Below are 13963 nucleotides of genomic sequence, written 5' to 3'. Positions count from 1 at the left end.
ACGAGTGCAGAGGAAATTTTTCCCCCAAATAGAACTTCATTGAAATAGAATATGAAGCTTAAAAGAGAAGTAAATGGAAGCACAAGCGAAACTCTATACTCATTATTGAACTAATAGGTGAAGTTACATTCTTTTTTTTTTTTACGTATTACCTTTTTGTATTGCATGTGCAAAGACAAACATACTAACAAATGCCTTTGGCTTCTAGGATACAACTCGAAAACGCTGAGACATGGGGGCAAGGCCTAATACAACACCATTTGAAAGGAGTGATAATGGTTCACAATTCATGGTCGAGTGGGATTATTCCTGAACTTGTGGGGACGACAATGTACGATTTTGCAGCTAATTTCACACCCTTGCCGCAGTACAGCCAGTGCAGCTTACTATCACGAACTTGAGCAAAATTCAAGAATCAACAATGGGGTCTTTTGGCATGTATAGCACTTTTTCATTAGCAATTTTCACTGTAAACAACCCGAAATGAGTAATTACTAACCTCCACTGACGCAAAAACCTAATATATCTCTAAGAACACACTCTTACTGCTTCACATTACCACTTCCCACTACCATCTCCAACAACAATATTTCTACACTAACTCACAGCACACACACACTCACAGCAACACACCCCCTCCACAGCTAAAAGATTGAGCCCTTTCCACAACCTGCACACATCACTACACGCGACCAAAATTCTTTTGTTTACCATTTTCGCTGTCTCTTACAAATGCGCTTAACTATGGCAAACCTGTAATTGTGAAGAGGTCAAATCAGAGTCAGTTCCTGGTTGTAAAGGAAAAGTTTACAAGTGACTTACTAATTGTACTTCGTTACGAGGGCGTTTAATTGTGGTTGCAAATAGTAATATAATTGACAAGAGAGCGTTTAGAAAGAACAAGTACCACAACGAAACGACACCAGATCAATCGATAAAGAGACGAGGAACATACCAACCTAGATTACTCACTGTTGGAATCATCATCTATTGTATCAGCTACAAGACAAACCCGTTGAAGAACTGCAAACAAAGAAAAGCTCATTCCGTTGGTTTCTGGTAAGATCATCCAGAGTTTCAGTTCTACTACGACTTTTAGTAACAACATATTCAATCGCACAGATCATCACCGCCGCGCAGATAAGGAATACGTCTCAGATTCGATTTCAAACACATTATAGAACTCATAGACATTCACTGAAGCCGTAGGGTGCCAGTGTCATCATTACCAGCCGTTTACAAACAAACGAACAAGGAATATAACTAATTTGAGAAGATTACTACCACAATGGATAAAACTCCTCAAAAACTATCTTCCACCACAGACGAAGACGTTCAACAGTCGCCCCTTTTGGCTCCAGACGTCTTGTTGCAATTCATCAAAAGCTTTCTTTCGCTTTCAACAAATGTGGTAAATATCCACTATGACGAAGATTTACTACCACTTTTCATAGGGAACCATAACCCGGACACCTTATACGTGATGCAGCACGAAGGAAACGAGTTTTTTCTAACACAAGAATTGGCTTCTGCAGAAAAAATTGCCGATTCTGTCCGTTCAATTGTCATTTTGATCAAGTCAAAGGGTGGCTTGAATGGCGATTCACCATTGACAAGTCAACTCAACATTCTCAACATCCCAACTACCGTAGAAGAAAATACGGACTCTGTTGAATCATTCGAGAGATTGAGATCCCTTGTGACCCTTGGGTTATCACCGTATTTCGATTTGATAACAACTAAAAGCATAACAACAGGAGAAAATACATCTACTAACACCGTTAGTGTGACCAAAAAAAAGTTCAATGAGTTATCATTATCATTACAGCATTTGCAGCAGAGAATTCAGATTCCAGATCTTATAATATCTACCCATGCAAGAATAAGAGACATTGTTCGAAACAAAGAGAGCTCTAAAGAGGAAGAATTAGATAAATTAATTAGCGACTCCGTGCTTTTAAATGAGTTGACTAACGTGGTGAACAATTGGATCAAACAGATACAATCAATAACTAAACTAGATCATAGTCCCAAAGATGGAGAATCGATAATAGAAGAAGTGCAATTTTGGAAATCTATGGAATTAGCATTGACATCTTTAGCACAACAAATTTCAATGCCAGAGGTCACAACAACTATTGATGTGTTGAACAAAGCCAGAAGGTTCCATGTTACGCTCAGTTTCCAGAATGATACCGGTCTAGTCGATAAGCTCAATACAGCCAAAGTATTTAATTCATTGCTCAAAGAATTGCCAGTGGACGACTTAATTTTTGACTCTGACAACAGATTAGACAAAGTTGAGAGTGGTCTTGTGAATATATTTAATCATCTCAAAATTCGGTTGAAGAACTTGAATTCCTTTCCATTATCTCGTTCCATAGAGACAATTGATGTCATAGTGCAAGATATAACACGCAAGCTCTCTAAATTGTTGCTGACATACGGGCTAATGTCTTTGCCGATATCAGAATTCACGGATCTTTACAAGAATGAGATCCTGAAGTTATTCTCGTTGATAGATCAAAACTTGAAGTTTATGGTAAACTTATTAAGAGAAATACTTAGAAAGAGACAAGAGAAATTTATTATGATAAAAATAGACCAAGAATCATATACCAAATTGAAAGAAAGGATGGAACATCTTCACGTCTTTAGATACAAGCACGATGATCTTTTACTCGTCCTTGATCATATTTTAGCAGGAGACCAGTCCAAAGTTAATCGCTTGATTGAAGCATATAATAAGTACATTATTAATGTCAATGCACTCGATATAAGCGTGCAAGGAACCTTGATATGGAATATTAACGAGAGAGAATATCTATCTGTATTTCAGGATTTGAATTCGATAGTCATCTCTGAAGTTAATGCATTATTTGATAGATGCCATGAATTCAGTGACTTCATTTACATTTTCGAACATTTCAATTCGCTTAAGAGGGGCTCAAATATAGAGTCTAATAACAAATTGTTACTGATGACTAATGATCTGTACAAATTAAAGCTCTTAGCAACTGTTGCTTCTGAGTTAGAAGAGATGACCACGTCCAGCATCAATAGCAAGCGCGTATTGATACAAAGTTCGGAGACATTGAATGAGGTATATTCGATGAGTTTATGCGAGTCCCCATCGTCAACAGTAAACGAAATAAGAGTTAATATTAGCTTCATAAGTAAGCTACGCTTCTATTTATCCAATCTAGAGACCATGCTAGGGCCAGACTGGAATAAATACTCATCTGGGATCAAGATAAACTCAGAAATTGCCAGCTTAAGCAAAAAGCTCGATCCTGATATCCTATTTTCAAATTGGGTAGAAGAATCAAGTAGAGTTGTCTCATCCTGGGAAAAATCTGGACCATTGCTCATAGTTACAGAGATCACTGGCGATAAAAGGAGTGTGCAAGTTAATTTTAACTTTAACGTAATTGAAATAGCACAACAGGCGACTCAGCTCAAAGACCTAGGTTTTCACATTCCGGTGAATCTAGCAATCCACTTAAGTAAGGTAGAAAGTATTTACCCGTTTGTTGTGGGAGTAATGGAACATGTGACTTTATTGAAGAAGTTATACGAAGTGGAGCTAGTGCATACGGAATATGGACAAAAGTTTGGTGTCACAGTTCGTAAGCAGCAAATTAGACTAGGCACAATTATGGAGAACCTTTTTTCAGTGGATTGGATGTACTTATCGCAAGCATTAGACTTGCAAAATATAAGTAAAGATCAACAGGACGTATACAAAAAAGAAGGTTTGGCTGAGTCTAAAGCATTAAGACTAGTGAACGACTTTCAATATGAAGTATACGTCTTATATGATCAGATAAATAGACTATCCGAGTTCCATTCTTTCCTTGAGGAGCAATACTACCTATTAAGATCTTGCAAGTATACAGTCCATGATATCAAGGAGATCATCAGCACCATACAGCAAGAAGTAAGCAAATCCTCCTTTTCCCTTGATGATTTTGATAAGATTTTTGAAATCGTCAATGACGACTTGAAAGGCATTCTTCTCGAGAAATGCGAGAATCAGCTTAAAAGCGTGATTAAGCACTTGTCGAATCATTCAGGTGATTCCAATGCTTCGAAGCCTTTAGAGGAATTCGATATTTCGATAACCTTCGTAGATCAGTCACTTGCTTTGACCCCACTGCTACTGTCAGCCAAAGAGCACATATTTAACGACATTAGTAGATTTATTTCAACAATCGAGTCTCAAGAGAAGATAAAGGCAGATGCTACCGATTTACCAAGTATATACGAGGGAATAGTTGAAGAAAGCGACTCTTTAACCAAATTGTTGAGTTCAGTCTTGACAAAAATCGACTCAGTCGTGAAAGAAGGAGAGCTCTACTTTAACCAATGGTTGGTGGTGCAAAGCTTATGGGAATTAAACCTAAATAGCGAAGAAGACATGGCTAAGTTGTTAAGCAAAAGCTCAGACATAGCAACCTGGGTCCTGGTTGTAAAAGATATCATTCGCTCGAGCAATTTGTTTGACAACGGTGATACTAATAAAATTGTTGGAAAGTTGCTTAAGTTCACCTATGGCAAGGTACTGTCAAGAGTTAACTTGAAATTCGATGCTTTTAGGAATGAATTTGTTCAGAGATTTGCGAAGAGTCTCGAAGACCAAATTTTTTCTTTCAAAGGCGAAATGACGAGTGCCATACAATCATTGGAAAGAAAATTGAGTTTTCAAGGAGATTCTATCAATATGATCAAAGATATTGATAACCACTTGGAGCACAGGGCCAAGAGCGAGGAATATTCGAAGAAGGTGAAGACGATAAAAAGCGCACAATCATTGTTATCAAGTCAGCGCTTCAAATATCCCAATAATTGGCTATTCGTAGAACAGCTTGAGAATGATATCTCAATTATTCTAGCCTTAATTAAACAAAAGCAATTATTCATTGAAGAAAATGCAGACTTGATATCCTCTAAAATTAAAGGTGAGGCAGGAAGAATGAACGAATCAATAAGGTTATTTCAGAAGGACTGGTCCATGAAGAAACCTATTGCTGGTAATTTGAATCCATCCTTTGCTATAACTCAATTGGACAATTTCTCCACACACTGCAACAAATTAATGGGTAACAGGAATTCCCTTATCAATGTGGCAAGGAATTTAGATATTTCTGTATCGATAAGCGAAGACCTTGACTACGTGACGATAGAGATCCGAGAGCTTAAATCTGTTTGGTCATCAATAAATACATTGTGGGAAGATGTTGAGAGACTAAAGGAATTACGCTGGTCTGATGTTCAACCAAGAGCTTTACGTCGGTCTTTAGATGATATTTTAGCGGCATCCAGGCTCCTTCCAGCAAACATTAGGCAGTACGCCATTTTTGATGAATTACAGACAATTATTAGAGCTCACATCAAGAATTCGCCCTACATAAATGACTTGAGGGGCGAAGCAATGAAAGAACGTCATTGGACATCCTTGTTAAGCCAGTTGGGTCTTCTGAAACTAAAATATGAAACTTTGACTTTGGGCGATGTTTGGGAGTTCAAGTTTGACTTAAATGAAGTGAAGATTAAGGCAACAATAACACAAGCAGCGAATGAGCAAACAATCGAGAGCAACTTGAACAAAATAAACATGGATTGGAATGCAACAACATTCGAAATGTTCAATTATGAGAATAAGTGCAGACTTGTAAAAAATTGGGACAAACTATTTGATCAATGTAATAACGACATCAACGCTCTTGCCAGTATGAAGAGCTCCCCTTACTTTAACAATTTTGAACAAGAAGTCACTACTTTGGAAGGCAAGCTCAACAAGCTCTACGTATTGTTAGACACTTGGATCGAGGTCCAGCGGCAATGGGTATACCTCGATGGCGTGTTTGGCAACTCGAACAATGATATTAAGAATTTACTACCAATAGAATCTGCCCGTTTTACAAACCTTTCTTACGAGTTTCATAATATACTAAAGAGAGTCTATAGGTTCAACTTGGTGATTGAAGTGCTCTTAGTGGCCGATATCCAAGTGATCTTTGAAAGGTTCTTGGACAGCTTGACCAAGGTGAGAAAGTCTTTGGCAGATTATTTGGAGAAACAAAGAGAGCTTTTTCCGAGATTCTACTTTATTGGAAATGAAGATTTGTTGGATATTATAGGTAGTTCCAATGATGTTTCACGAGTAAATAAGCATTTGAAGAAGATGTTCTCAGGAATCTCAAAAATTGAATACAACAAAGAGACTTCAACCATTTCAGCCGTGCTTAGTGAAGAAGACGAACGCGTTGAATTATCGCAACCTATCTCGTTAATAAGATTCACCCGATTACACGAATGGCTAAGAGAGCTTGAAGTAGAAGTCAAGATGACTTTATTGAATCTCGTGATGAATTCTCTTCAGCACTTCGATCATTTATTAACCTCATGTGATGTGCTGAAAGTGAGCGCCTTTGTTGAAAGCATACCTGTCCAAGTGTCAACGGTGGTCTCACAAATTGTCTTCACTAGCGAAATCCTGAAATCAATGGGGGATAGTTCATTGCATACATATATTGAGAAGTACCACAACTTTATCAAAGCCTTAGTAACTTTGATCGGTTCGGATATTTCTCATCTACAGAGAAAGAAGATTCAATATTTAGTGATCGAGCTACTTCATCATAAAGATATTATCTCTAATTTACTGAATTGCAACTCGCTTGAAGAAAGAGATTTCATATGGAATACTCAGCAATTGTTTTTCTTTGAATTTGATGACTCCCATCCATTGAAGTCTTTGAAAATTAAGCAGGCAAACGCCGAATTCATTTATGGATTTGAATATTTGGGAGTTCCAGAAAAATTGGCATACACGCCATTAATAGAAAAGTGCTTTTTGACAATGAGCCAAGCTCTTGATCAGAAATTAGGCGGTTCTCCATTTGGGCCAGCGGGTACGGGGAAAACAGAGTCAGTTAAGGCATTATCAAACAATTTAGGTAAGATGGTAATGGTATTCTGCTGTGACGAGTCATTTGACTTTCAATCGATGGGCCGCATATTCTTGGGTCTCTGTAAGGTGGGCATTTGGGGATGCTTTGATGAATTCAATCGATTGGATGAAAAGATATTGAGCGCTATTTCAACTCAAATCGAAGCTATCGAAGAAGGCTTAAAGGACAACAAGCTTCAGATCGAAATTTCAGGGAAGTCCATCAAAGTTAGTCCGGAGACAGGGATATTTGTTACAATGAATCCCGGCTATGTGGGCAGAGTCGAGTTACCGGAAAATTTGAAAAAGTTGTTCAGAAGTTGCTCAATGGAAGTACCAGATAAGGAAATTATCGTTGAAGTTATTCTTACGTCCCAAACATTTATTCATTCGAAGGAGTTAGCTAGCATTATAGTTCCATTTTTCAACGAAATTGAGAAGCGAGTCACAAAGCAAAGCCACTATGATTTTGGCCTTAGAACATTGAAGAGCATGCTTCTCAAATGTGGTATTCTGAAGAGACAAGTCCAATTATCCAACGACGACAAGTTTCTAGAGACCAAGCTAGTTCTTCAAAGTATAAGAGAGACTATTGCGCCAAAATTGGTCAAAAATGACATGCTTGTACTCGAGGAACTACAAGCAAAATACTTCGAAGGAATAAGCTACGACACGAATGATTACAGCAATTTCATATTGCAGGTGGAAAAGTACTGTAAAACTAGAGGACTATCAGTAACTAATGATTGGCTAAGCAAAGCCATACAATTATATCAAATGCAACTCTCTCATCACGGAATCATGTTAGTGGGGGAGTCTGGGTCAGGCAAGTCCTCAATTTGGAGGCTGGTGTTAAATGCTTTGGCATCAGATGGAATTGAAAGTGTCCACTACATCATTGATTGCAAAGTACTTTCTAAGGATGATATATATGGATCCTTAGACAACATCACCAGGGATTGGACTGATGGTTTGTTCACCAGTTTGTTGAGAAGAATTAGCGAGAATCTCAGAGGCGAGCTCAGCAAGCGTATCTGGATTGTGTTTGATGGAGATATTGACCCAGAATGGGCGGAGAATTTGAATAGTGTTTTGGATGACAACAAAATACTCACTTTGCCTAATGGTGAACGTCTTGCTTTGCCATCCAATGTGAGATTGGTTTTTGAGGTTGACACCTTAAGATACACCACTTTAGCAACCATCAGTAGATGTGGTATGATCTGGTTCGACTCTACTATTCTTGATATAGAGTCATTATTCAAAAACTTGATTAATAACCTCTCAACAGCTTCTGTTATTGGAGAAGAAGATTTCCAGATTAATGATTCCAAAATTGACATACAGAAGACGTTGATTCAAAAGGCATCTTCGATTATTGACTACTCAATTATTGAGCAAGTCGGTGAAATATCTCAAGGGTACGACCATGTTATGGGGTATTCTCTACAGAGATCAATGAATTCAATGTTGGCTCTTTTGAAGTCATATTTCCGTCGATACATCGAGTATTCCGAGAGGTTGCAAGGACCACACAATGAAGAAGTGGTCAAATTCGTAGGTAAGGCCATTATTCTTTCTATCATTTGGGCCTTCGCAGGAGACTGTAGTCTTGCAGAGCGGGAGTCATTTGCAGCCAAAGTATCAAAATTAGAGTGCTTCTCATATTTAGATGTGATTAGTTCGGGAAGCTACATTGACTATGAAATCTCATTACCAGAACTGGACTGGTTGAACTGGGACTCTCAAGTTGAGGTAGTTGACCTCGAACCACAGCAAGTTGTTAATCCAAGTACGGTAGTTCCTACATCCGATACGGTAAAGCATGAATCTTTAATTTATTCACTCTTGAATGAACATCAACCTTTGCTACTCTGTGGTCCTCCAGGTTCTGGCAAGACAATGACCTTACTAGGTGCATTGAGAAAATTACCAACTTTAGACGTTCTAACATTGAATTTCTCGAAGGAAAGTTCTCCGCAGTCGCTTTTGCAATCATTGCAACAATACTGTGAATACAAGAAGACAAATAACGGTCTCATCCTTGCACCCAAAGTGACTGGAAAATGGGTAGTTGTATTCTGTGATGAGATCAACTTGCCGGCTATGGACAAGTATGGAACTCAAAGAGTAATATCTTTGATGCGACAAATGGTCGAACACAATGGGTTTTGGAGAGTGAAAGATAAGCAATGGATTACACTTTCGAATATTCAATTTGTGGGTGCTTGCAACCCTCCAGATGATCCTGGCAGAAACAAGCTCAGCAATAGATTTTTGCGCCATGCTTCATTGGTAATGGTGGACTATCCCGGTAGGACGTCATTAACCCAAATCTACAACACATTTGTTCTTGCCATTATGAAATTTGCGCCGGACTTACGAGGTTATTCTAGAGAAATTACCAATGCAATGATTGATGTGTATCTTGAAACCAAGACCAAACTCAATTTCAGCCTCCATGATCATTACATATATTCACCAAGGGAACTCACCCGGTGGACTAGAGGTATATTGGAGGCTCTTAAGTCTCATGAGTACGCTGATCTCCTGTCCCTTGTACGCCTTTGGTATCATGAAGGTTTAAGATTGTTTTATGATCGATTAGTGGATGAATGGGAAAAGAAGTGGACCAAGGGGTTGCTTGAGAGTGTATGCAATAAATACTTCCCGAACATAGACCTTGCAAGAGTGCTTCTTGAGCCAATCTTTTATTCCAATTGGTTGACACTGAATTACGAATCAGTGAATGAATTAGACTTATCATCTTTTGTATCGGAACGGTTAAGGGTTTTCAGTGAAGAAGAGATAGAAGTTGAATTGGTATTGCACAAGGATTTATTGGATCACGCACTAAGAATTGATAGGGTACTTCGACAGCCACAAGGACACATGATATTGGTTGGTCCAAGCACCAGTGGTAAGTCGACACTTACTAGGTTTGTAGCTTGGATGAATGGCTTGAAGTATGTGCAACTTAGTGTCAACAGAAATTATAGCATTGATGACTTTGACGCTAACTTGAGAAGCATCTTAATCAAATGTGCACGCGGAGAGAAGATTTGCTTTGTCATTGATGAATCGAGCATTATGGAGACTTCCTTCATTGAAAGAATGAATACTTTATTAGCCAATGCTGAGATTCCAGGTTTATTTGAAGATGACGAATATTCGCTGTTGATGAGTTTGTGTTTGGATCAATCTCATTCACAAGGACTTCTTTTAGACTCACATGAAGAACTTTATACTTGGTTTACTGAGCAAGTTTCACAGAATTTACACGTCATCTTCACAATTAGCGACACCAAGGACGGAAATAGCACAGCCGTCATTTCATCACCTGCTCTCTTTAATAGGTGCGTTCTCAGTTGGATGGGTGATTGGTCTAATGACTCCTTATACGAAGTTGGTTCAAAATTGGTAGAGGGGGTACCACTTGACATGTCCAACTATGTAATTCCCTCAACTTTGGACCAGTTCATCTCGACAAATATCCAGGGCTTCAGAGATGTCACGATTGATGCTATAGTGTACATCCATCGCCTACTTATTGACCACTCCGCAACATTGATTGTGAAAAGAACCCCTAGCAAATTCCTATCATTTATTCAAAACTTTATTCACATATTCGACATGAAGCAGTTTGAGTTAGAAGAGAACCAAAGACATATAAGCTCAGGCTTAGACAAGTTGAGGGAGACAGTGTTAGAAGTTAACACTTTAAAGATAGAACTTACTGAGAAAAAAGCTGTTCTACAAGAGAAGGACAAACAGGCAAAGTTAATCTTGAATAAGATGCTTACTGAACAAAACGAGGCCGAAAGAAAGCACGAATTTTCAATAGCTACTCAGGAGGAATTGGGCAAACAGGAGGTGGAAATTGAAAGACGTAAGACAAAGGTTATGAAAGATTTGGAGTTGGCAGAACCCGCAGTATTGGAGGCAAGAAGGGGTGTACAAAACATTAAAAAGCAGCATTTGACTGAAATAAGAAGTATGGCTAACCCTCCAGCCGCAGTGAAATTGACGATGGAGTCTGTGTGTATTTTAATTGGCTATGACGTATCCTCATGGAGGGATGTACAATTGATCGTCCGTAAGGATGATTTCATTGCTAACATTGTTAACTTCAATAGTGACGAACAGTTAACCAATGAGATGAGAGAGTACATGGAGCTGACGTATCTTTCCCGGGATGACTATAACTACGAGGCGGTATATAGAGCAAGTAAAGCGTGTGGTCCGTTACTTCAGTGGGTGGAAGCTCAATTAGCCTATTCAAGAATACTACAGAATATTGGCCCATTGAGAGAAGAAGTAAAGACGTTGGAGAAGCAAACTAAACAAACTAAGGCGCAATTGATAGCTATAGATCAAATGATTCAGGAGTTAGAAGAAAGTATTGAGAACTACAAGGATGATTATAGTTCTCTAATCAGAGACGCTGAAAATATTAAACTGGAAATGAGATTAGTGGAGAAGAAGGCTATTAGAAGTTTGAAGCTCATTGATAATTTGACTACCGAAAGGGAAAGATGGAAGTCAAGTATTCTGAAATTTAGTCAAGAGAGAGAAGGTCTCATAGGAGATTCGATATTGGCAGCAGCCTTCCTAGTTTATTCTGGTGTGTACGACGAGAGAGGAAGGCAACTTTTAGTAAAAGAATGGAAGAGCAAATTGAGAAATTCAGGAATTCATTTCGATGACACACTTTCACTTTCTGGGTACTTAACAAAGGGCAGTGAAATTGTCAAATGGGAAAATTGTGGTCTAGCTAATGATGATTTTGTAATTGAAAATTTCACAATTTTGAACAGAACCGACAATCCCCTTATCGTTGATCCAACTGCTGCAGTAATAAGTGTCATTGTTGAATCACATCTACCAAAGAAGGTGGTTGTTACTAGTTTTTTGAATGAAGGGTATGTGAAGCAGCTTGAGAACGCTTTGAGATTTGGCGGAGTAATCATAATTCAAGATTCTGAGTACTATGACCCTATTCTTGACTCTATTTTGAGAAAGGAGGTGCAACGAAACGGTGGAAGATTTTTGATTCGCTTGGGCGACCAAGAGATTGACTTCTCAACCGATTTCAAGTTGTATTTGCACACAAGGGATCCACTGATAAGCTTGACGCCATTTATAAGTGCCAGGACAACAGTTGTCAATTTCACAACAACGACGGGCAGTCTTGAAAACAAGGTGCTCAATATCTCATTGAAAGAAACAAAACCGGATATCGAGAAAAAGAGAACAGAATTGGTTCTGTTACAAGGAGAATATCAAGTACGTTTACACTTCTTGGAAGAGGAATTGTTACGGTCATTGAGTGAAAGTTCAGGAAATATTCTTGACAACGACTACATAATTGACACATTGGAGAGCTTGAAAGCAGAGGCAACAGAAATAGATCAAAAGTTCTCCGATTCCGTTGAAGTGATGGAGACTGTGGACAAATTCAGAGACCATTTTCAAGATGTTGCAAAGCACTTATCAGGAATTTTTAACATATTAAGCAGATTGAACGATATCAACAAGATTTACAACTTTTCTTTGCTCGACTTCATTTCTACTTTTACAAATATATTGGTGAAGAGTGCCAAGGATTTAAATATTCCTGCCTTTGTTTCGCTAATTTACAAAGAATACTTCTCAACAGTTTCCACGTCGTTGGTTCATAATGATAAGATAGTTTTTGCCCTTTGCCTTGCATTGAACTACTATATGCTCGAGGTAGGAAACCATTTTGCATCAACATTCCTAATAGCTTTAAGCTCCTTTGCAGAAGATAACACCACAGCAGGGTTAGAAGGAGTCTTGTCATCATGTTTCGCGAGATACAATAAAGAAGATTCCTTTGACATTGAAACAGTGCTTGCAGACAATCAAGACAATGACACTATCAAGTTGCTTTCCAATTTTATTAGAAGTTTGAATAAACAAGAGAAGGGTGCTGCGTTTTTTGCAGCTGCAGAAGAATTCTCTAGCTTCTTGTTTCCTGACCACGGCGATTATGGTTCCAAATATACTATGAGCCATTGGGTTCAGATAGACTTCGGAGCAAGTCCAATTATCCTAGCTTCACCTGAAGGATATGACGCCACGTTTAAAGTAGAGCAAATTACAGAAGGAAACCAAAAGCTTCGTATTGTTTCTATGGGTTCCAAAGAAGGTATTGAGATGGCAAACAAAGAGATACAAAGTGCTGCAACAAATGGTACTTGGATATTGGTTCAAAATGTGCAAATGGCGCCTATTTGGCTTAGCCAGCTTGAGAAGAAGTTGGATTCATTGTCCCCTACTAACGGATTTAAACTATTTCTCACTTGTAACATAACCTCTCATCTTCCATCTTCGTTGGTCAGTAGATCCAAAGTGTTAATCTACGAAAACCAGCCAACTTTGAAAAACATCATATACGAAACATATTCTTCGATTACACTTGAATCCTACAAGCCACAGCCGGTTGAGTTCATGAGAGTTTGCTTCTTGTTGGTGTGGTTCCATTCAATCATTCAGGCTAGATTGAAGTACTCTCCGATTTCCTTCCAGAAGAAATATGATATTAACGATTCAGACTTCGAATCGGCATTAGCGATCATTGCAAATCACTTTGAGAAGTTTAAGGGGAGAGCTAATATCTCCCCATCATCTATACAATGGAAGGAATTGGCCTACCTCATAGGACAAATTACTTATGGAGGAAAAATAGAAATAGCCAAGGATTTGGAATACGTTATTCACTTGGCAGAACATGTATTTCGTGTTGAATCGTTCGACAGCGACTTCAACTTGATTGAAAATGAACTCACAAAGAAGTCAAAGGAAAGTTTAAACCCGCCTGAAGGAATTACCGTTGAGGCCTATTCCCAGTGGATCGACAACTTACCACAATACTCATCTTTAACATGGATAGGTCTTGAGGATAACGTAAACATGCTATTAAGAGAAAAAGAAAGCCGTGAAATCGTTGGCAAAATCATACAATTGAGTTACTGAATAGTTACG

At 38.5% G+C, this 13963-nt stretch overlaps 1 protein-coding gene across 1 annotated transcript; it reads left to right on the top strand. All coding sequences in view use genetic code 12, as the record gives it.

The window, feature by feature from the left end:
• Window positions 1-1117: 1117 nt before the first annotated feature.
• DYN1 (dynein heavy chain) lies at window positions 1118-13954 on the top strand (the record flags this gene model as incomplete). Its single annotated transcript, XM_064915901.1, has 1 exon — window positions 1118-13954. The coding sequence occupies exon 1, from the start codon at window positions 1289-1291 to the stop codon at window positions 13952-13954; it is 12666 nt and encodes a 4221-aa protein (XP_064773775.1). The 5' UTR covers window positions 1118-1288.
• Window positions 13955-13963: the final 9 nt, after the last annotated feature.

The sequence above is a fragment of the Scheffersomyces xylosifermentans genome (assembly GCF_036884685.1).
Source record: "Scheffersomyces xylosifermentans strain CBS 12540 chromosome Unknown RJT20scaffold_5, whole genome shotgun sequence".
In the NCBI taxonomy this organism is placed as follows: Eukaryota; Fungi; Ascomycota; class Pichiomycetes; order Serinales; family Debaryomycetaceae; genus Scheffersomyces; species Scheffersomyces xylosifermentans.
The sequence above is the reverse complement of the archived record's forward strand: the minus strand, read 5'-3'. Positions and strand labels throughout refer to the sequence as shown.